Source organism: Vanacampus margaritifer, chromosome 15 (genome assembly GCF_051991255.1).
Source record: "Vanacampus margaritifer isolate UIUO_Vmar chromosome 15, RoL_Vmar_1.0, whole genome shotgun sequence".
Classification (NCBI taxonomy): Eukaryota; Metazoa; Chordata; class Actinopteri; order Syngnathiformes; family Syngnathidae; genus Vanacampus; species Vanacampus margaritifer.
This window is the reverse complement of record NC_135446.1, coordinates 18,495,118-18,516,903: the sequence shown is the minus strand read 5'-3', so window position 1 is coordinate 18,516,903 and position 21,786 is coordinate 18,495,118. Positions and strand designations below refer to the sequence as shown.

General features: G+C 45.5%; 4 protein-coding genes across 8 annotated transcripts; all 4 read right to left on the bottom strand.

The window, feature by feature from the left end:
• Positions 1-4,038: 4,038 nt before the first annotated feature.
• On the bottom strand, positions 4,039-5,680 carry LOC144035598 (lecithin retinol acyltransferase-like). 2 transcript variants are annotated; one of them, XM_077545385.1, is made up of 2 exons: positions 4,900-5,680; positions 4,039-4,322 (listed from the first exon to the last, which is right to left on the bottom strand). In XM_077545385.1, the coding sequence occupies exons 1-2, from the start codon at positions 5,671-5,673 to the stop codon at positions 4,170-4,172; spliced, it is 927 nt and encodes a 308-aa protein (XP_077401511.1). In that variant the 5' UTR covers positions 5,674-5,680; the 3' UTR covers positions 4,039-4,169. The 2 variants fall into 2 exon arrangements, with proteins under 2 accessions (XP_077401511.1, XP_077401513.1); XM_077545387.1 differs by having other exon boundaries at positions 5,080-5,680.
• A 45-nt stretch (positions 5,681-5,725) lies between these two features.
• LOC144035593 (uncharacterized) lies at positions 5,726-12,214 on the bottom strand. Its single transcript, XM_077545379.1, has 19 exons — positions 11,918-12,214; positions 11,744-11,844; positions 11,604-11,673; positions 11,409-11,539; positions 11,260-11,348; positions 11,097-11,196; positions 10,975-11,018; positions 10,829-10,906; positions 10,568-10,764; positions 10,076-10,140; positions 9,907-10,013; positions 9,679-9,781; positions 9,514-9,613; positions 9,392-9,431; positions 9,150-9,310; positions 7,717-7,800; positions 7,530-7,647; positions 6,828-6,918; positions 5,726-6,752 (listed from the first exon to the last, which is right to left on the bottom strand). Exons 1-19 carry the CDS (start codon positions 12,078-12,080, stop codon positions 6,678-6,680), a joined length of 1,917 nt encoding a protein of 638 aa, XP_077401505.1. The 5' UTR covers positions 12,081-12,214; the 3' UTR covers positions 5,726-6,677.
• Positions 12,215-12,389: 175 nt separating this feature from the next.
• On the bottom strand, positions 12,390-13,616 carry LOC144034974 (uncharacterized). The gene is made up of 3 exons (XM_077544213.1): positions 13,335-13,616; positions 13,072-13,264; positions 12,390-13,001 (listed from the first exon to the last, which is right to left on the bottom strand). The coding sequence occupies exons 1-3, from the start codon at positions 13,371-13,373 to the stop codon at positions 12,598-12,600; spliced, it is 636 nt and encodes a 211-aa protein (XP_077400339.1). The 5' UTR covers positions 13,374-13,616; the 3' UTR covers positions 12,390-12,597.
• ccdc171 (coiled-coil domain containing 171) lies at positions 13,381-21,781 on the bottom strand. 4 transcript variants are annotated; one of them, XM_077544209.1, is made up of 21 exons: positions 21,004-21,781; positions 20,476-20,576; positions 20,268-20,412; positions 20,056-20,197; positions 19,761-19,909; positions 19,616-19,690; positions 19,453-19,533; positions 19,127-19,309; positions 18,806-18,881; positions 18,513-18,604; positions 18,338-18,427; positions 18,164-18,268; positions 17,928-18,092; positions 17,694-17,849; positions 16,998-17,609; positions 16,794-16,928; positions 16,543-16,722; positions 15,148-15,281; positions 14,930-15,066; positions 13,629-14,270; positions 13,381-13,529 (listed from the first exon to the last, which is right to left on the bottom strand). In XM_077544209.1, the coding sequence occupies exons 2-20, from the start codon at positions 20,502-20,504 to the stop codon at positions 14,179-14,181; spliced, it is 2,778 nt and encodes a 925-aa protein (XP_077400335.1). In that variant the 5' UTR covers positions 20,505-20,576; positions 21,004-21,781; the 3' UTR covers positions 13,381-13,529; positions 13,629-14,178. The 4 variants fall into 4 exon arrangements, with proteins under 4 accessions (XP_077400335.1, XP_077400337.1, XP_077400336.1 ...); XM_077544211.1 differs by having other exon boundaries at positions 17,928-18,059; XM_077544210.1 differs by having other exon boundaries at positions 20,268-20,409.
• Positions 21,782-21,786: the final 5 nt, after the last annotated feature.

The following is a 21,786-nucleotide window of genomic DNA, read 5'->3' as shown; positions in this document are numbered from 1 at the left end:
GGCTGATAATTAGCGCTTTGAAAATCTCTTTAAAAAAAAAAAAAACACAATAAAAAGATAAGAAAAAAATAATGACCCCCCCCAGCCCACGCCACAAAATTAGCAAAAAATGGCAAATTTCCCTCTCTATTTTAAAGTTATACGAATTATATATTTTTTTAATAAACGGGCTTATTAAATAACTGGTTAGCGGTATTAAACAGATAGTAAAATAATTTTCAAGTGACTCTTACATTCTTCAATTTTAAGCATGCTACGAGGAAAAGTTGTGGACACCCTTCGTGCATACCATTTTGCTGGCGTGACCATATAAGGACATGGCAAGGGCCGAGGTAAAAACGTGTCCGAGATAGAGCCGCTCTGTTTACCGATGCCGTCAACCGGGAGGAGAAGTTTAAAGTTTTTCCTCATCTTATCAAACATTCTTCTTTGACATTTAAACACACCTGTTTGATGTTGGTGATCAGCCAGGGATGAAGAAGAAGAAGAAGCCAAGCTCGCCATCGCCTCCTTGTGGGGGAGTTTGGTGATTATGCTTACTGCAATGTGCCGGGTTTAATCTGCCAAATGAAATTGTCAGACAGCTCATTTTAAATTAACTCATTCACTGCCATTGACGGATAAAAACGTCAAAAAATACATTTGAACTATTTCTATTGGTATAACATTTTTTTCCCTCTTTTGTCAAGAGTATGAAAATATTTTTTTTATTGTACATTTAGAACAGATATAAAATTTGTGATTAATCATGAGTTACCTAGTAAAGTCATGCGATTAATTACGATTAAAATTTTAATCGCCTGACGCCACAAATTTTTAATAATCTTTTCTTCTTTTTAAAATTTTTTTGTATGTATGTACAGTATATTAGTATGAAAACCTATATATTTTTTTCATTGTACATTTAGAACTGATATGAAATTTGCGATTAATCGTGAGTTAACTAGTAAAGTCATCCAATTAATTACAATTAAAAAATGTAATTGCTTGTCGCCCCTAATTTTTTTTTTTTTAATGAATGGCAGTGAATGAGTCAAGGAATATATTCTTCATTTCATTACTTATAATCTTGTTTTTAATCTGTTTTTCCAGTAATAGTTTCTGACTTTTTTATGCCTTTCTTCCAATATATTTATTCTTTTATTCATTCATTTTATTCATTCATTTATCGTATTATGTAATTCATTAAGGGATTTATTGTGAATTATGAAATAAAAACAGTAAAAAAAAAAAATGTAAACAAAATTTTACAATCATTTATTTTTATAATGTATTTACTATAATAGCTTGACATTTTTATTTTACGTACAATTTTATTTTCCATCTATAAATGACCTTGCTTATCTGTTCATTTCTCAAAATCAACATACACAAAAGTTTGCCCACCCCCACACTGGAGACAAGGTGTTTGTTACCCGGGCAGCTCGCTGGCGTCGTTGGTTGCCAGCGGAAAAATAAAAATAGACTATTATGATGGTCTCTCGAGATCGTCCCCTCCTCTTCCCCCTAACTGCACACACATTTTCCCTCTTCCCTCGCACCGTGCAGAGGAGGTGTGTGAAGGAGCGCACGCTGGCTGCTGATGTCAGCACTGACGTCACGTCAAAGTGGCGCCGCGTCAAGGCCGAAGCCAAGGGAACGCAACTTGGGGGCGGGGAGCAAAGTCGCAAAGGAGGACGGGGGGGAGGAGGTGGTGGATGATGTTAATTTGAATGAAAAACACCCTTCCAGACATTTTCTACACTGCTTGTCTTTATTAGGGCCTTGCGGGGTAGCTGGAGCCTATCACACCTGATTATAGACCAGTAGTATGACACTCCCTGGACTGGTCGCCAGCCGATCGTAAGGACGCATATAGACGACTACATTGACATCAATTGACAAGTTAAGACAAGTAAAATGTGCCAGCTGGGAGATAAGAGAACATTCAAAGGGGATTCGAACCCAGAACTGCGAGGCTAATCATGTTTTCCCCGCGCTACCTCCCCCGATACGGCGCTTTTGATCGGCAGCCGCCTGTCATCCTCAAGGGCGACAACAAAGAAGGAATCAGGGCCACGCGCTTGCACAACCCGAGACAAAAGGGTAGAGGATCGCACGACGGCGGCATCCTCGGCAAAGGTCAGGCTGACAGCCGGAAACGAGGAAACGGCACCAGGTTCCAAGGTCGAATCGTCAGGAACATTCCGGAATGCGGGAGCATCCTGGGAGAGGCTGGACGAGAGAATAAACTCCCAGCGCAACAAAGACGAACATTGGCGGTAACAATGCACGGTAACCATGACGACAAATACCATCCATCCCCCACCTCTGTGGACACGTTTGCTAAGAACACACCTGCAACATTAGAAGGGGCCGGCAGGGTCAAAATTCACACACACGCCCCTGATTGAAATGCTCTCTCACGCACACCACTCAATTTTCTTCCCTCACTGGCACATACTAAAACGCTCTCACACGACTGAGAATATTTACGGGAACACCATCTCACGGTGAGAAAACCATGGCTCTCTCACGCTCATGGCATTTTTTCTCTCACACACAACTGAAAAGCTCTCTCACACTCAAGGCATTTTTTCTCTCACACACAACTGAAAAGCTCTCTCGCGCTCATGGCATTTTTTATTTATTTTTTGCTCACATGCTACACACACTTCTGAAAAGCTCTCTCAAAATCGGAGGCACTCATTACTACTGAAACACACACTCACAGCTGAAATGCTGATGAATTACTTTTTCCCCAACTCACACATTACTGAATGCTCTCTCTCTCACTTACACACACACACTAATGGAATGTTCTCACACATTACTGAAAATGTCTACACCCACCAACACAAAAAAAAAAAAAGAAAAAAAATTCCACTCACACCACAACATTTTTTCACACGTACCCATCTTTAATACACTTTCACACATTAGAACTTTTCCCTCACACACGACTGAAAATTCTGTTCTCACACTTCTAACTCACAGACTACTAAAATGCTCGCATGCATACTACTGGATACACACATACTTGCATAGTTTTGCTCACACATTACTGAAACGTGTTACAGTTGCAAACACATATGAAATTGCATTCACTCACACACTACTGAAATGTGACACACACACACACACACACACACTATTGAGTCTCACACTAACAAATATGCTTTTGCTAATAAAGTATTCAAACTCTCACACAATACTGACCTTTATCACTCACACTACAGAAATGCTCTTATACGGTACTGAACCAATTCTCTCACACATCCTTAAGTGCTTCGACACTCCTGAAAACATTTTTCATGTACACTACTGGAATTATTTCACACACTACTGGAAATGTTTTCACTCATGATCACAAATGAAAAAAACAGTCACATAAAAATAACTTAAAAAAAAATCCACACGTCCACTTTTAAGACACTCTCATACACTACTACATTTTCCCTCACACACTACTGAAAATACTTCTGATCACAAACACAACTAGAAACACTTACACACACACCAATTTTATTTAGATTGGAACATGGACTGATTTTTTTCCCACTCACACACTAATTTAAATTGACTTCACTGCGCACGCAACTCAAACACTCTCCGCCTCTCACACACTACTAAAATACTAGTACTATTAACAAAAATGCTCACATACACTATAGAAAATGTTTTCGCTCACATACTAGCGGGGAAAGAAAATTCGCTGAAACGCACACACTTGACCTTTTACATTCACACACGCGCTTCCTCTAATAGAATCCTCTCACACATCATTAATGCACACAATAAGTGGTAAATGGACTGCATTTATATAGCGCTTTACAATCAACCCTCACATTCACCCATTCATACAACAGTGGTCGACGGCTGCCATGCAACGCGCTGCCAGGTCACTGGGAGCAAATCGGGGTTTAGTGTCTTGCTCAAGGACACTTCGACATGGTCACCAAGGGGGTGAGGATTGAACCCACAACCTTACGGATGGGAGACGACCACTCAACCCCACATGAACTGAAGTGATGTCATACATACTGAAAAACAGTATGAGACCTTTCCAAATGAATCTTTTATTTACATACATCGAAAGCGTTACAGTGCCGTGTAAATAATACAAAAATTTGCAGAGAAAACACTAAATACTGTAAGGTCATCTGTGAGCGCGCTCACTTCCTGTTCATTTAGCTGGCCATCCACAAAGTGAAGGGGATGAAGATGGCAGGCAGGGCGGTCCCGGAGGACACACCCAAGCAGGCCAGGGAGAGGAGGCCAAGCAGACCTGCCGCAGCCACATTCCTCTGGTCTCGGATCAGAGACTTCAACCACTGGCAGAACTGAAAAATATAAAAATAAATCAATACATGAATACAACTTATAACAAAATTTTAGTAGCACATGATCATCCCACGTCTCACTTGTTGATAACTAAATGCCCACTGGCGACACCAAAATGAAACGGGGAACTATTTTTTATATTATTATTTTCATCCTCCTCTCAGATGACTTTTTGTTTGAACGTAGTGCTGGATGGACGTAAACGTGTTTAAAGCCGGTGATTCTCAAAGTAGCGGTACGTTGGCTCCCTCTAGTGTACGCAAGCAATAATTGAATTAACTATTCAAAACATGCATGTTAAATTGGCTTTCAACGTTTTCTTTTAATTCAGTACAGTACATTTATTCATTAGCGTTGAGATGTATTGCACTTCCAAATATAACACTTAAAGTTTGAGAATGGTTTGTTTTCAAATATTTATTCAGATGAAACTTTCTTTCTTTTTTTAAGTTTTGTGTAATAAACAGAAACAGAAATTTTAGCATTTTTTTCTTTTCCTGTATTAATTCAACGGTGCCACTATTGGCCGTCCTTTTGAGACCGTTTTACAATCAGGAATTAAAACAGAAAAATTACCATTTTGCAGGTGACACTCGTGTAAAACGATTGAGAACCAGTTTTAAGCAAAACGCCATTCGTGGACATGAGCTGACAGAGGGGAAACAGTTCAACATATTTACCCATTTTTATTACTGACTTGTCAACAAATAGTAAAGCAGCCATGCCAAAACCAAACACAATATAGTCGATTCTGACCTGTTCCGTCTGCAGGCTACGCGCGGCTCCGTAGCGGCACCACGTGACGAAATGCTCGCAGTTGTTCCACAGCAGGCTGTAGGGGACGCTGCCAATCAGACGCTCCGCCCGCCGCGCCACCTCCTCCACGTCGGGGGGACCGCGTCCGGCGCTCTCCATGGCGTGCGCGTTGAGCAGGACGCTCGCGCCGTACGCGAAGTCCTCCACGGAGTCCACGCGCACGCTCGCGCGCTTGGAGAGCACGCCGAGCAGCAGGCGCGTGTTGGTCACCTTTCGGCGGAGATGGCGCGCGTCCGACGTGACCGCGGGGAGGATGTCCGGGATGAGGTGCGCCACGCGGCCGTCTCCCAGGTAGATGCCGAAGTGCGTGAAGAGCGTGCGCGACACCTCCAGCAAGTCCCCGCGCCGGTAGACGCGCTCGCGCTCGCGGGGCGGTGGGGGCGCGCACGTCGCAAAGAAAAACACTATTTTGTCCAGCAAAAAGGCGAGCGCGTCCAGCATGACGTAAAGCAGAAGAGAACTTTGTTCGGCAGGAAGGTGAGCGTGACCACCATGACGACACGCGCCTGATGCTCCGAATGGGCCAGGGCACATTGGCACCAGGGGCGGGACCAAGATGGGCGTGACAAGCAACCCACTTTTAGGGGTGTAAATGTGTTGACTTTAGAACAAAAAAATTGGGAAGTGAGGCTGCTGCACGCCGCCGCTCCCGGTAGGGGGCGGCAGAGAGCGCTATTAGTATGGTTAATGTGGACTTACATGTTAAGCGGCACTACTAAATACCACCGGGATGGTTTAAAACACACACGCACATGTACGCACATGTACACACATGATCCAGCCAGACAATAAAAGCACAGGACACAGACGTGAGAGGAAACAAGGGGGAGGGGTCATACTGCACACTTAAAGAAAGGAAACAAAGTGCTCTTTCTCCTGAAACTTTCCACGCACACACACACATAAGGCATGAAGGGAAATAAAGTTTCTCAGTGAAGCTGAGGTCACTGCTTCCAAACCACCAAATGGTTTCTCACATTTGCTCACACAGAGCCATCATTAAGCTCTCCCCCCACCCCCTGTGTGTTGATGGGACAACAATCCACATGTTGACTGACAAGCAGCATGTGTGTGTTTGTGACAGTAACGCCGGCCAGATGTGCGGTGGCCGTCACGCCATGCTAGCAGGCTATATCAGCAGCAGCGGCCCAAGTTGGCACCAGACTTCGCACGAGGTCGACACACACAACATCAGAGAGGTTAAAGGTCGTAAAACACAGTCTCCCAGACGCGTGGGCGGGACTTATCGACACCTTTTTTTTAACTTCCTGCCACTGAAGGACACATTTAATGAACACTCCGCTTCACCGCAATCGTTCCGAGGAATTCAACAGCTTTCCCCAAAAGGAGAGGGGGCTGAGCGGGCAGCGGTCGCCGTGACGACAGAGGGCCTGTTTGCAATTAAGGAGGAAGTGACATTCCACAGAGCGAGGTGAGAGGTCACCGCTCCAATGAAGTCCGGTGAGGTCATGTGATCGAAGCTGACAGTCAAGTCCTCCGCTGTTAAAACCGCACGTGCGCATGTGTGTGTGTGTGCATTAACCGAGCAGAGGCGTGAGGTCAGGAAGTCCGCTGAGTTTCAAGTCCAGCAGCATCTGAGCCAAGGCTTTTCCCTGCAGGAGGTCCACACACACAAACACGTTGATTGACAGCCACCCCGTGTGGCCGTGCGCGTGTGTGTGTCTTACCTGGGGGTCACTGCGCAGGGACGCCACTCCTCCCCCACCGAGTGAATTCTTCAGGACAAAATTGAGGCCGTTGATCCCTGGCAAAGTGTATCTGCGTAAATGCAAAAACTATTGTAACCATGGCAACATGAATGTGAGTTAACAGACTTCAAAACGCGCTAATGAAGCGCCTGTGGCGGCCATGTTGCATTTCATTGCCTCTTTTATTGCCTTTGTTCGGGCTAATTGCTAACACATGCTTAGCATGCAGCCAGTGGCAGCAAAGTAAGAAAATACAAACACTTCGCTACAATACTTCAGATGCATAATGGCAGTGAACTTAACTCACTTTTCAACAAGCAGCACTTTGCAAACAGTGAAAAATGATTCCCCCCAAAAAAAGAGGAAAAAAAAGGGGGCTTCAAACTAGCTGAATCAATGCTACTATTTGACTGGTCTTTTATTCTCCTTCCATAAAATCTGTACTTCAATCAAGTACAGAGTTTTTGAATGTACGTTTTCTGACTTTGGCGCTGCAGTGAACATAAACAGTGGATCCCTTCAGCGCCAAGATTCCGTGTGGTGGCGGCAAGAGACATTTGGGCCTAATTAGAAACAGAACATCCACAGCCTGAAGCAGTCATCTGCTTAGTCATGATGGGTCACGGTGGTTTGCAAACATTATTGCGGTCGTTCCTCGTGGCCCGCTCGCAACCCGCTCACCGTGTCACGGCGCCGCGCAGGCCCGGCGGGAAGAGGTGGGCCAGGTATTGCTCCACCGCAGAGGAAGTCAGGTGTTTCTTCAGGTAGGGGAAGACGCGGGCGTCCCGAGCGATCACTCCTGCGCGTGAAGCTAATGGTTAGCTTAGCGTGAACAAGCATCACAGCGCAAGAGGTTAGCGTTGCTCACCAATATTGGCAGAGTCTCCTTTGTCGCCACTTCTGGCGTAGGCCAGTTCTTCCAGCGTGTAGCAGTGCGGCCCGCTGGGAAGCTCTACAACAGCAACACAGCAATATATCAGAATGGAAGCCTGCATGTTGCTCCCTCTAGTGGTACACAAAGAACCACTGAAATAAATCACAACTGTGCATTGTTAAAGTGGCTTTTAACTATCTTTTTTTTTTAATCTAGTCGAGTCCTATTATACTTTTCAGTACATTTGCATTGAATCTTTTAAAACTGTTTGTTTTCAAATATTCAGATTAAGATATTGATCATTATTTAAGAACAGTTAATTATGTTATACTTAAGTGCAGTGTAAATGTTCAAACTGCACGTTACAATACGACAACGATAATGCAATTCTGATGTTACTTGGGGAACTGAATACAAATAATTGCAAACAGTGTGTTAGTCTTAGGCTAATGCAGGGGTGGGCAAACTCGGTTCTGCATAAGCCTGATAACGATCCTGTTGATTGGAATCAGCTTGTGTTGGAAGAGGGAAACCTCCAAAACCTGCAGGATTCCAGCCCTCGAGGACCGAAATTTGCCCACCACTGGTTTAATGTAGGTCATTTTTCATACATTTATAGACTTTTTGGCCTTTCTGTCAATTTTTTGTCATTATTGCCAATTTTATGGACATAGGGTAATTTTCTGGTTCTCTTTTCCTTTTCTTGGACATTTTATGGCTACTTATTGATTTTTTCTCCTGCCTTTTTTATATAAATTTTCTCAAATTTTTGGCAATTTTGTGGACATTTTACAGTAAATTTGGGGTTTTCTTCTTTTGTTTTTGAACATTTTCTTAAATCTATTTTTCTGACAACTTGCAAATTTGCACTCTGATCTTTTTTGAATATTTAAGGATTCATTTTTTTAAATCAAAATCATGAATTTATATAAAGAATATTTTATGTATATGTACATTTAAATACATGTAAAAACAATATTAATTTCTACAGCCACAGGGGAGGGACTAAGGAGCCACATGTGGCTCCAGAGCCGCAGGTTGCAGACCTCTGACCTAGAGTTATGTAGTCTACCTCTAGTGGCACATCAAAGAATCACTTGACTTAATTACAAACAAAATCAACAATATTTTAAAAAATAAATACAATTAAACATATTATAACTATGTTATTACTTATGCATACAGCCTGTTTTTTTTTATTTATTCCAGGACAGAACTTTTTTTTTTTTACTTTTCATGTAAAGTACATTTGAATTACATCCTTAACTGTTTGTGGGGAAAAATGGAAAGCACAGTTTTTATTTAATTTTCTTCCCTGTTAAGTATTTACCAGGTGGTACTAATTGTAAAAAAATTGAGAAGCACTGTATGCTGGATACATGCCCTCCGCAGGTTACCATGGGAACCGCAAGCTGCTCAAGGCTCACCTGCGTCAGGAGCTTCCTCTGCCCACGTGGGAGGGGCTTCCTGCTCGGGCATGTCATGCCCCGCCTCCGAGAGAGACTCCACCCACTGTCCGTCCACGTGGATGTCGAGCTGGAGTTGCGACTTGGGGTGGTAGAAAAAGAGTGGTTTCAGGACGGGCGACCTTGGAAGACGACGACATCCAAAGTCAGCTATTGACAAAAATTACGCGGGAGCGGTGACCATGCAGGCGGGTCACACTCACACCCGGGGACGCCCGCCCACGATGCCGCACAGTCCGGGAGCTGCGAGCAAGGAAACAAACGTCACAAAAGATGTAAAAAAAAAAGAAAGAAGTGAATATAAAAGTCTTGGTGACGGTCATACCCATGCCGGTCCCGGCGGGGGCGATCTCTCTTGAGAAGACCTCCAGTGCCTTCTTGTCTTTGTGGTGAACAGCCAACCACAAGACGGCCTCCCTGGCATCCTGCACAGCCAGCACATTAGCCTCGTTCGCATCATGAGGTCAAAGGTCATAGGTGCAGGTCTCACTTTGTTCGAGCCGTTGGCACCGTATGTGTCCTCCGCTCCCAGAACTTGGATGTTGACTGCTGTGAAGTCCTCCAGACGCAAATGATTAAATATGCGCTTTGTCCTACACAAGAAACATGTGAACTACACATGAAAAGTTAGGAATATTCGACTTAATGCACTATAACATTTACAGATGAATTAATTTTTGCCAAAATCCGACTATCTCTAAATTTCTGACAAACACACCTTTTGATGATGCTCTCTGCGGTCCTGCGGGCCTTTTCCGTTGCTCTCGGCCCGCCGAGCGGACACACGGCGGTCGCGCGGAAGCCGTCCATGTAAGTGGCACACACCTGCGGGCAAAGTAGGAAATGTTGAGGTTGATGTAGCCGCACCCCCGTTCGTCACAGCTCACCTTGTAGTCACTCGGCGGCGCGAAGCCTCTGGCGCCGCTCACCCTGACGGCGCCGCCCTCGATACCTGTGCGCACACAAAACACACCACCAACAGGGGGAAGTCAACCTTAACCCATTTTGTGACAATAATACATGACAGATTAATATTACATTTGTTATGTAGAAAAATCCAGCTGTTTTTATCCATCTGAGGGGGCGGCCATTTTGCCACATGCTGTGGACTGAAGATGACATCACATTTGCTTAGGTCTCAGGCAACGACCAATCACAGCTCACCTGTTTTATGAAGCTGAGCTGTGATTGGTTGTTACCTGAGACCTGAGCAACTGTGATGTCATTTTCACTCGGCAGTAAGTGACAAAATGGCTGCCTTCTGATACTGAACAACTGCTGGATTTTGGATACCGTATTTAGACTAGAGGAGCTGCATTGAACATACTACGTATTATTGTTATGATTTTTTTTTTTTAACATCAACATGGCGCACATACCAGGCACTTCCTGTATGAGCACACGGCTGAAGTCGCAGATGACGTCGGGCAGCACGTATCGTCGCGGGTCACCAATCTCGTACACGAGCTGCTCGGCCACTGTGCCAAACGCCACCAGGCCGCCCGTCTTTGGTGGTTTGGAGAGAACGAAGGAGCCGTCTGCAGAACATTCCACCACCGGGAAGCCGATGTTGTCCCTGCAAGAGGTCACCGCGGTTTAGCCGGGCTTAGCCGGGCTCTCATGGGCGGCGAGGCTCTCACCAGTCAGGGACGCGATGCCAATCGGTGAAGATCCCGCCGGTGCTCTGGGCGCCGCACTCAATCAGGTGGCCTGCCAGACTGGACCACGTCATAAGAAGTGGTCAACACGTCAACAAATCAATAAGTCAGCGAGTCAGTTTCCTCACCTTCCGGCAGCCAGCAGGTCCAAATCGCCTTTTCCCCATCCAAACTGTAAAACAACAGATTATGAACCTGTGTGTTGACATGGCAACCACATAATTAAAAATCCAAACACTTCAGGACGTACGGTGTGCATGAGTGGCCCCAGAGCGAGGGCGCTGTCCACGCAACGACCTGTTACCACAATGTCGGCGCCAAGGTCCAAACAGCGGCGGATTGGAAGTGCCCTGCACATACATACTCGCATTAGCGCGCATGTGAACAAGAGGTGCATGTGAGCGTGCACGTACCCAAGGTAGGCGTTCATGCTGTGCAGCGTTTTTGGCAAGGTGCAGTTGCTGCCATCGTCGGCCATCTTGACCTCACCGAGGCGGCTTCTCTGCGGAGCGAGTGCTTGTCACTCAAAGTCAACATTGGGGTGGGTGGTGGGGTTCCTCACCTGGGCCATGAGGTCATCACCCGTCACCACGGCAACCTTGAGGTCCAGGCCGGCCTTCTTGACCACTTCCTGTATGGCCGCAGCACAGGCTAGTGGGTTCACGCCACCCGCATTACTGACCACACGCACACCTGTGAGGACAAGGTCAGTTGTTGTGAAATCACCTCCACGTTGTTATGGAAAAAATAGACCCACCTTTCCTGTGGATGTCGTGGATGGACGGCGCCAAGGCCGCCTGGACAAAGTCTGGTGCATAACCCAGATTCTACAAAACAATGCCATCATTTGAATATCTCCCTCATCTCACACAAACTGTCACTCACACACACACTTACAGGCGCCTTGGCCTTGGCTGCTGTGAGGAGCGACATGGTGATTTCACTCAGGTAATCAAACACCAAGAAGTCTAGTTTCCCGCCATGAATCAGCTGAGGCACTGTGTCCACACACACAAACACAAAATAAAGTTGCATGCTGAGTTAGCATTAGCATGGTGGGTGGAGGTGTACCTGAGGTGGCCGTGTCCCCCCAGAACCCCGAAGCGCAGCCGATGCGGACCGGCTCCGCGTCACCACAGGTGTCCGTTAAGTGTCTGGTGTTCGCGAACGAGTTGACACGGGCGCGTGTGACACATTTTAATGCCCTTCCACGACAAAGCAAGCACGCGAACATCCTCAACGCGGACAACAATACAATAAAACAAAACAAAACAAAAAAAGAAAGAAAAGTTGCTTAGTTGAAGGTGCTCTGGTTCAAGCCTGGAGGCACTTCCGGTGTGTCTTCTTCGTCGTTTTACAATGTTAAGCGCTAAAGCCCCCTTGTGGTGGAAAGAAAAGGTAGCTACCTCTGGCAAGCTATTTTAAAAAACAACTATTTCTTTAAATAAATCAATAACAATGAAAACAAACGTACTTTACTAACAAATATACACCGCCATGAAACTCTTTCATGAAGGAAACAACTTGTGTTCTCACACTTGGTTTGCTAACCACTGCAGTACGTCCATCCGTGTAGAAATATGCAGCAAGGAACTAGATAAAACAACCAAGCTCGTTTTCGGTTTTTATTCGTCTTATTTTCATTCTTTTTTTCTCTTACGTTGACAGTAAACAAGAAGACAAGGCATGCAGTTTTTTAATTTACATATTTGTTCATCCACTAGATGACGGCAAAGTAAATCATTAAAAAATCATTCCAATTGACTGATAACTTGACTGACTTTTACTGGCATGCACGACTTTCTAGGTTTTTTCATTTTGGGCAAGCTGTCATGTGACTCCCAAGACTGTTTCTGATTGGCCGGTATATTGACGACAGCCACGAGTTGCTCTGCTTTGCCGGCCCCATCACAAGAAGATGCTGATTGGGACTTATCCATGATGCCAGGGGCGTTACCACCCTTACGTTGTAGGGGGCTCCAGTTGGGCTTGGGGGCGTCTTTCACTGTGAAAGTGGCGCGGTGCAGACACGGGTTGGGGTTGGCGCTATGTCGGTTGCGACTGCGTAGCGAGCTGAAGAGCATGGCGCAGCCCGCCACCGTGCATCCGTGTTTGATCTTGAGGTGCACACCGCTGTAATGGATCTTCAACGTTCCTTTGCGCAGAAAAAAGCACACCGTGTGACATCACATGACCATTACATGACCACACCAGGTCACACCTACCTTTGTCATAGAAGCTTTTCCCGCACAGGCCGCACGAGACCCGTCCCTTGTGAGGCCATCGGAACCACAGTAGGGTGGAGGTAGCGGGATGGAGCAGGGAAGGAGTCGAATCAAAAGTGGGTGAAAGAATGGGATGCAAGGAAGGAGGAATAAAATGGAGGCCAGGATTCCATATGGCTCCACCCACCTGATCCTGGGAGATCAGAAGTAGGCAGATGTCATGGTGTCAACACCTGATCAGGAGATCACAAGCTTGAAGTCACCTTTGCGGGGGCGGGGTTTAAGTGATTGACAGCCTCCATGGCATGAACGATAGGCCGCGTCTCGCCATAGCACAGGAAGTGTTGGAGGAGCAGCAGCTCCTCCTCTGGGCTCCGGCGCCTTCCAAGGCTGTCAGGATCAGGAAGTCCTCCAATGAGCAGGTCACCACGGCGAGGTGACCTCACCAACTGGGACGACTTTCGGCCCAGCGAATGCAGAATGTGGCACACAGCAGGCGACAAAAAGTGAGCGTGACATGACTTCCCGTCTCGCACGTGACGAGGTTTACATCATACCTCATGCGCTGTCTGCTGATTGGTGGACACGTCGACTTCTTCGGACATGGTCTCACGAAGACAAGAACGGCAGCACGTCCCTTTAAGTCGTCTTCTCGTTTGTCTGCATGACGCTTGCATGTTTTCCTTTTTCTTCACTCTACTAGGCTCCGCCCACTGGCCTCTGATTGGACAATGGTGATGCTGACTAGCAAAAAGCGCACACGCCCAGGAAAGCCTGCGGTTAAGTCTTCATGAAGTTCAAGTGCGTGACAGAAGATGACAGTGGATGTGACAAAACGGCGTTCAGGATAGTTTGTGAGAGGTTCTTGGTGTCAGCTCCAAGTAGGACAAGTTTTTCTTTTTGTTGCTGCCACTTGTACGTTGTTTGTTGCCCGAGGGCAAAAGCGTCAAGGAAACCGATTAGCGCCGTCTTTCTGTCAAAGTGACTCGAGAGGATTACTGTGCTGAGCGGCCATGTTTAGTGGCAGTGATCCACTGAGTTGATACTTCAAAGATTCAGTTTTATTTCTTTGTCAGGGGGATTAAGACTTTGATCCTTGTGCTTTGCCTAGCAGGAAGGAGACGTCCTTTTATGGGTGGAATTCAACGAGAATCTGGTGGGACAAATTCGGACTGCGGCATCGCCATCCGTGACAGAACCTGAATGAAAACACCGGCGTCAGCGCTTCTGCCACTTTTCTGTCCACGATGGCGCTTCTTTAACTTGGTCCAACACACAAAAAAAAAACACATGATGTGTTTCCCGTCACCATGGAAACCAGCAACGCCTTGTCCTTGGAAGTTCATTTAACCTCACAATTTGTGATGGTGACTGACTGAAAAGGATAAGAAGCTTCCATTTGAGCAAAGTCGGCATAATTTTGTGTACGTGTGTTGCCTTAGGGTGTGGACTCCTGAGTAGAGACGTGCTGACGCTTCACTTATAGTTTTTGTCTGATGAACCTTTCAGACACTATATCTACTTTATAAAAAAAAAATAAAAAATTTTTTTTTGGGGGGGGGGGGGCATAATACGAGAAAAACAATGACGCCTGAGGTGTTATTGTCGTCTTCTATGTTGTGGTCGCTGTTATTACAAAGAAATCTCACTTTACTTAGATAGAATATTGGGAACGGGAACAAATAATCTAATATTTTCTCTGACAATTTATGTATAATCTGCTTTCATTTGAATCCATAACGCCGGCACAGTAGTTGTCTGAAACATACTTTTTCTGAAGACATTCTCCAAACGCTTTTGTTCAGTCTCTCCGTGGATCTGGGACCAATCAATCAGTCAGCGATTGGGGACCTCTAACCTGGATGATGCCCTTTAAAACTCTGACTTCCTGGATTTGGCAGCTCGTTTGATGCACCAATAGTGGGACAGTTGGACGTCTCCTTCTGGCGTCGCCCCGCCGCCGCATTGCCGTAGCCGGTCAAATGATCCTGGCACCTGATAGCCAAGCCAAACAGGATGTGAATAACGGCATGTTGCGTAAGAGCAGCATTCTTCAAGGGGTATGTTTATTGTTACCTGTTGACATTCTCAACATGTCGCAGCCGCTCCTCCAGTCGCCGCTTCTCTTTGTCTACACGTGACAGGTGCTTGCCCAGAATCTTTAGCGAGCGCTCCTTTCCTCTCAGGCGCCGTCGAGCCTCTGCCAGCACCTGTGTAAGGACAAAAGAAAAGTGTAAACCACGGTTATTATAGTTTTGGAATTTTCATTTTAGTTAGTTTTTATTTCCTTCTGAGTTTTGTTTCTTAAATTTACTTCATTTTAATTCGTTTTCAGGGCGGTTCTGTTAGTTTTTATTAGTCATTTAAAAAATGGTTAGTTTTAGTTAGTTGTGGTATTAGTTTTCTTTTTTTTTTTTAAAGTGCATTACTTGTGTGAAATATTTAATAAACACCATAGTAAAATGAAAAAGGCAACATTTTTTACCTAGCGTTGTATTTTAGCTGAGTTAAAAAAAAAAAGCAAGACAAGCCATCTGTTACACTTTCAAACGTCCTTATTTTGGTCTATATTGAAATAAATATATTGGGAGTGTCAAAATTAGTGTAATCATTTTTTTAATGCACGGTTAATGACCACCCCTTACTTACAATTCCAGTCACACCGCAGCAGACACGTCCACGTCAAAATTTAGCAGCAATAAATTGAATAATAATGTATATATGTGTGGAGACTGGGGTTAAGTGGTACTTTACAATTTTAAAAATGTGCAGAATTTAAAACGATACCATTAACCATGTTAAAGATTAGATAGCTCTTAATATGAAAAGAAAAATCACTGAGCTGTCACCAATGTCTTACAAATGCAATTATGCCATCTTGTGGCAGAACAATTACCTCAATACAAATCAATAACACACTCGTTTTTTTACAGTTCAGTGCATCTTTTTAATTATTGTGAAATTACTGTGTCAATGACTAAAAGATGCAGCCATATTTCTATTAGTTTAACATTTTTTCCATTTTTATGTAAACAAGAGTATGAAAACCTAGGAAAAAAATATTTTACTTAGAACAGATATCAAATTTGCGATTATTGTGAGTTAACTATTGAAGTCATGCGATTGATTATGATAAAAAAAAAACCTAATCACCTGACACCCCTGAAATATACTTAAAATTTAAAATCAACCCCAAAGGCTCATGTCTTCAATTAATGACCAAAGACTAAAATGAAGGACATTTTCGCTATAATTCTAGGTAGTTTCAGTTAGTTTTCATTTTTTTTTAAAGCATTTTTATTTTTATTCTATTTATTTTAATGAAAAAATATTTTTTTAATTTTAGTTTGAGTTATTTTGTTTTCCTTAACAAAAATAACCTTGGTGGGGATGCACCATTGGCTCACTCCGTTCATCTAGACAGTAACTCATAAAAATGCACCAATACCACCATTATCAGGTATCAGTTACCTCCGCCATGCGGCTGAGTGCTCGGTGAGCTTGTTCCCGCTCGGTGGCGTGAACGTTGACTCGCAGCTGCAGAGCGTCGCGCTGTGTTGATTTCTCCTGAAGCAGGGCGCGAGCTTCCTGTTCCCCAGTGAGTGCTTGGCGGAGGTTCGTGCACACGCTGTGGAAATGCTTTGCTGGGACCTGTGCGCACACACATATATGTCACACCACTACGCGTGTGTGCATGCGTGTGTGCACGTCCGTCTTCTCACCATCCTGCAGGTGTCCTCTCCGCCCGTTCTCTTCAAATGGGCCACCTGCAGCCTCAGGCTCCGCCTCTCCACCTCAGCTGAGTGCAGCCGTTGGTTGAGGAGCAGGAAGTGCTGTTGGAGGCGGGACACCAGCATCTAATGGGAGGACGCAGGTCGAGGTCAGAAAAAGACAAAATTGGAGGTTTATTCAAACAAAGGCGAGACCTTCAAGTCACTGGGGGGAAGATTCTGTGGGATCATGTCACGCAGGATTTCAGGGGCGGATTCTGATTGGCTGACAATCTGATCCAGGAGACGGGCCAATCCCGACCTCGCTGTCGATCTCACGTGTGTGGATGAGGTGGGGGGATGTAGGGGGGCCATGCAGGCCAAGATGGTGGAGGACAGACGTTTGGAGCAAAGCCAGCGCGCGCACAATGCGTCGCGATCTTCAACAACATCCTCCCCCATTAGAGTTGCCGTGGCGACACACACCACTGGACCCGCGTTTCTCATCTCCAGCCGAAACAACTCCATGCTCCTCCTTCCGACGGCGCGCCACCACCTCAGCGCCGATACCACGCACACGTACTTCCTCCATCGCGTCCTGGCTCGTGTCCCCTCCGGTGTCCTCTCCCCGCCGTCTCCAGCCAGAGCGTCGGCCAGCCGCCGCAGCTCCTCTTCCAGCTCCTCCCTCGCCGCCAAGCGCGAGGCCAGAAGATGGTTTTGCTCGGCAAGACTGCTCAGGCGGCGCTGGGAGTGCGCCATCGTGCCGGCGAGGAGCGCGCACGCCGACAGGAAGGATTCGGACTTTCTGCGGCTCAGCGATAGGAGGTCCTGGAGGTGGCAATCAATAGAGTTGATGCACAAATAACATAAAAAAAAAAGAGAGAGAGAGAGAGAAAATGTGATGCCAGTTACCCGCAGTTGAGTGACAGTGAGCGTGTGTCGGCTGTGCCAGGCCTCTGCCCGCCTCCTCTTGCTCTCCCGGACCCGTGCCATCATTAGCTTGTGTCGCCGCTGCAGCTGGTTTAAGCACTCGTTCGTCTCCTTGCATGCCGCCTGTAAACGCGCCACCTGCGTGGGAATGGGTGATGTGATGCGTTGGGCGGGGCAAGACCTAACTTCATTGTGACGACATTTTGACAGCTTCACCTTGTTGTTGGCGTCCTGGAGGTCAGAGGTCATTTGCTCCACCAGCTCGCCGATGAGGTCACACAAGTCTGAGCTGCTGAAATTACCCAGCATGCTTTGCGGCTCTGCGAGCACACATCCTGCCAACAGGCGCTGATACACACAGTGCAGGAAGGACAAGTGGACCTATTACACACAAACATCAAACCAATCAGAACAAAAAAGAAAAAAACAAACATCAAAGTCGACAAACTTACCTTTGACTGTTTCTGAAGCTCCTCGTTCTGCACGGACCAATCACGGCTCTCCTCTTGCAACCGGGTCGCTCGCTCCTGCAGCTTGAGTGACAGCTGGTGAGCCTCCTGCAACGCGCGGACAGCCATCAATCAAAGTGTCTGGCTCGTCAGGCACAGAAGTGAAGCTTTGTTTACTTGGAGACGTCGCTGTTGATGCGTAGTCGCGCGTTTGAGGGTCTGCTTTTCCTCGTCCAGTCTCTCGCACGCCAACAGCAGATCGTGGACCTGCCAGGACACACAACGCTTCTTTTGTCAACGTAAGCCTGGACCTCGCAAAATAAAGCAGGCCTTCATTGTGGTGGAAATTCACCTGTTGCTCAGCTACTTCCTGTCTGCTGAGCAGCAAACGGAGCAGCTGCATCACGTCGGTAGGAGGACTCCGTTTCCCATCATCCTTTGCACCTGCAATCATGAGTTGACAAAGAGGTGGTTGTCAAAAAAAAACAAAAAACTATAGTAACATGTCCGAAAGGAAAAATGAATTAATAAAAAACAAAAACTATAATATGTCCAAAAAGAAAAAAATTGTTAATAAAACCAAAAACAAACTAAACAAAACTATAATAACATGTCTCAAAGGAAAAAGGAATTAATAAAAATGACCTTTATGTGTGTGCTGTTGGAGAGCTTCCCTGATCTCTTCCAGGAGTTTCCCACAACGCACCTCTCTCTTTAGCACCTGAACACAGTCAAAGCAATTAACTCTTCATATGACAAGGAAATAAAATGAAGCGAGTTGAGGATTTTCATTTGTATAAAAAGTAGTGAAGCATATTTATAGAGATGAGCTTCAATTACTGACTGATTTTCGCTAGGGTTCACTGTATTCACAAATATGACCATATTTATCTAAGTGTGTGTGTGTGTGTGTGTGTGTGTGTGTGTGTGTGTGTGTGTGTGTGTGTGTGTGTGTGTGTGCAAGACCTGTTCTAGAAGCAAGTGTGTGTTGCCATGTTGCCTTTTCTCCTCCTCCAGCTTCTCAGCCAGGTCAGCAGAGTTCCTCTTCTCCTCCCGGTAAGCTCTGCCCACATCTCGGAGCTCTCTTCTCAGTAGCTCCAGGTTGCACTGCGCCTCCTGCTGGCCACGCCGCTCCACTGCCAGCACCGCCTTCAAAAAATAGTCAGAATCACTCCCTAGCCACTCTTGTTGACCATACTGAAGTGCTGTTCTAATGTGTAGTGAGTCCAGGTTGTACGGAGTAGTTATGTCGTCAGTTCATGAATGATTCTCAATACAGCCGTGCGTCTCACCTGTGTGACCTCACACTTGTTCTTGAACTCCAGGTGAGCTGCTCGCTCAGCCTCCATGTTGGCCTCCAGAGATTTGTGGCCCTGTTGGTAAAGAGATGAGTTGCTGAGGAACTTCTGCTCACATCCTCCATGTCTGTGTCACTTCTTCTTCTGCTCTGCTCACCTGTACCTCCATATACCGCTCCTTCTGCAGCGCTACCATCCTCCTCTGGGCCTCCTCCAACGCCTCTTCCTGACCCTGGATATACACACCATATTAAACCCTTCATATATTCTGTGCGTGTGTATGGTAAATGTTTGAGACCTGCCTGCAGGAGTCGGTGCAGTCGTTCACTCTCTGAAGTCAAACCCTCAATCAACGCATCACGTTCGTCCACTTCCTGCTGCAAAGCGAGACACTCTTCCTGTCGGGCCTGCTGAGTCATGTCCAGAACCTTCTGCAGAGATTCAGCTTGCTCTGACACACAACACACAGATATACTGTATACTGTACATAATATGACTGGTAGTGAGCAAAATAATTTTCAGTTAATGTCTTTTTTTTTTTTTTAAGAACATATTATCCAGTATTAGTATTATGACAACATCCTCTAATTTCCGCACCTGTGAGTGCTTCATTGCTCTCGCATACTCGTTGGGCATCCCTGCGGCTCACGGTCACCTGGTACTGAAGCTCTGCTTTCTGAGCTTCCGCGTGCTCCACGGAGGCCCGCAGGCGGGTGAGCTCTGCCTCCAACGTGCACAGCTGCAAAATACAGACACATATAGGTGACACCGTCTGCTACTTGATGGTTTTGCAGATGACATGTTCTGACCTGCTGATTGTGTGTGGACATCATCTCCAGCTTTTCCTTCTCAAGTTGATGGATCCTGCTCCTTCCCGTCATCTCACTGTCGCAAGACACTTTGACTTTGTGACTACCTTGCTCTTCCGCTCCCACATCTCCATCTTTTGTGCTGCTGAGGAGGAAATCAAACAATTATTGAGACATGACCACGTGATTGAGGTGCATTTGGCGTCACCTTGGTGTCTTGCCAGCATTCAGCATCATTGTTGCTTTCTCTGCCGCCTTGCCAGGCGCTCTCCTTTGCTCATTTAGATGTCAGATGTCAGCGTCACCATCCTGAAGAAGCATTAAAAATGTTCATGGCAAGAAATGGACAGAAAAAAAGACTGGCTTGCTGTCACACCGACAGGTCTTCCGCCCTGAGTGAGGATGCTGTTTGGTTGCCTTGACAGCAGAGCAACTGCTTCAACAAATGGGCGTAACACACCATTGTATCTTTGGACAATGGGTGAAGCTCTTTGTAGGACGTAGAGATCCATCCAAAGTTGTAAAATGTATTAGCCTAAGCGTGGAATTATCTTTACAACGTATCGAATGTTGAATGTCAACATTCATGAGCGGGATTTCGCAGCGCTTATTTAAAGCAGTACATTAAATTAAAGATTTTCAACAACAAAAATCATTCGTGTGGGATTATATGGCTAAACCACGCTGATTCATTGTACAACATATAACTCAAGCATCTTTTTCTTTATACACTTACTGCTGAAATCGAACCGAAGCCGTTTGAATCAGACGCCATGTTTTAGCGGTGCTACGTCATTTCCGCATAAAGCCCTGATTGGCTGCCTATCGTGCTGCTCCATACTTCGTTTATTTTGTATTTATTTGTGTGTGTGTGTGTGTGTTTTTAGGGGTGGGGGGTCAAAAGCGTAAAGCTATAAATTGAACTCCGTTGTTAAAACTATTTTTGATTTACATTGACATTTATTTTAAGTCTCTTGATTTAATAATGACTAAAAATGTAGCTAAATAATTGCTTTTAATATTAATTCATAAATATTTAAAGTGTAAGGCTCGAGCATACCCTAGTTCTAAATGTGAACTAGTAATATTTTTCTATGACTAATTCTTTGAATAGTTTATTCTTTTTTTGTTTATTGATAGTATGTATGTAAAGTGGTGCTGTCCAAAATCGGTCCTCGAGGGCTGGGGTCCTGCAGGTTTTGGATGTTACCCTACAACTGCAGCTCATCAGCATCTTTGAATAAGCCTAATAACGGTCCTGCTCATTGGAAACGGGTGCGGTGGAGCGGGGGGACGGGGACGGGGACGGGGACGGGGACGGGGGGTAAATCACTGGACACCACTGATTTAAAGCATGCAAATTGGATTGAAAATTTTTGTATTACAGTATACTTGCCAATAAAAATAAAAATATTTCTACCTACTTCCGCAAATTGTATGTTTACAGTAGCCTACAGAACTTTAAAAAAAATCTAGCAAGTAAAAACCCTGCCACAGATTGGCTTTAGCCACAGGTGCT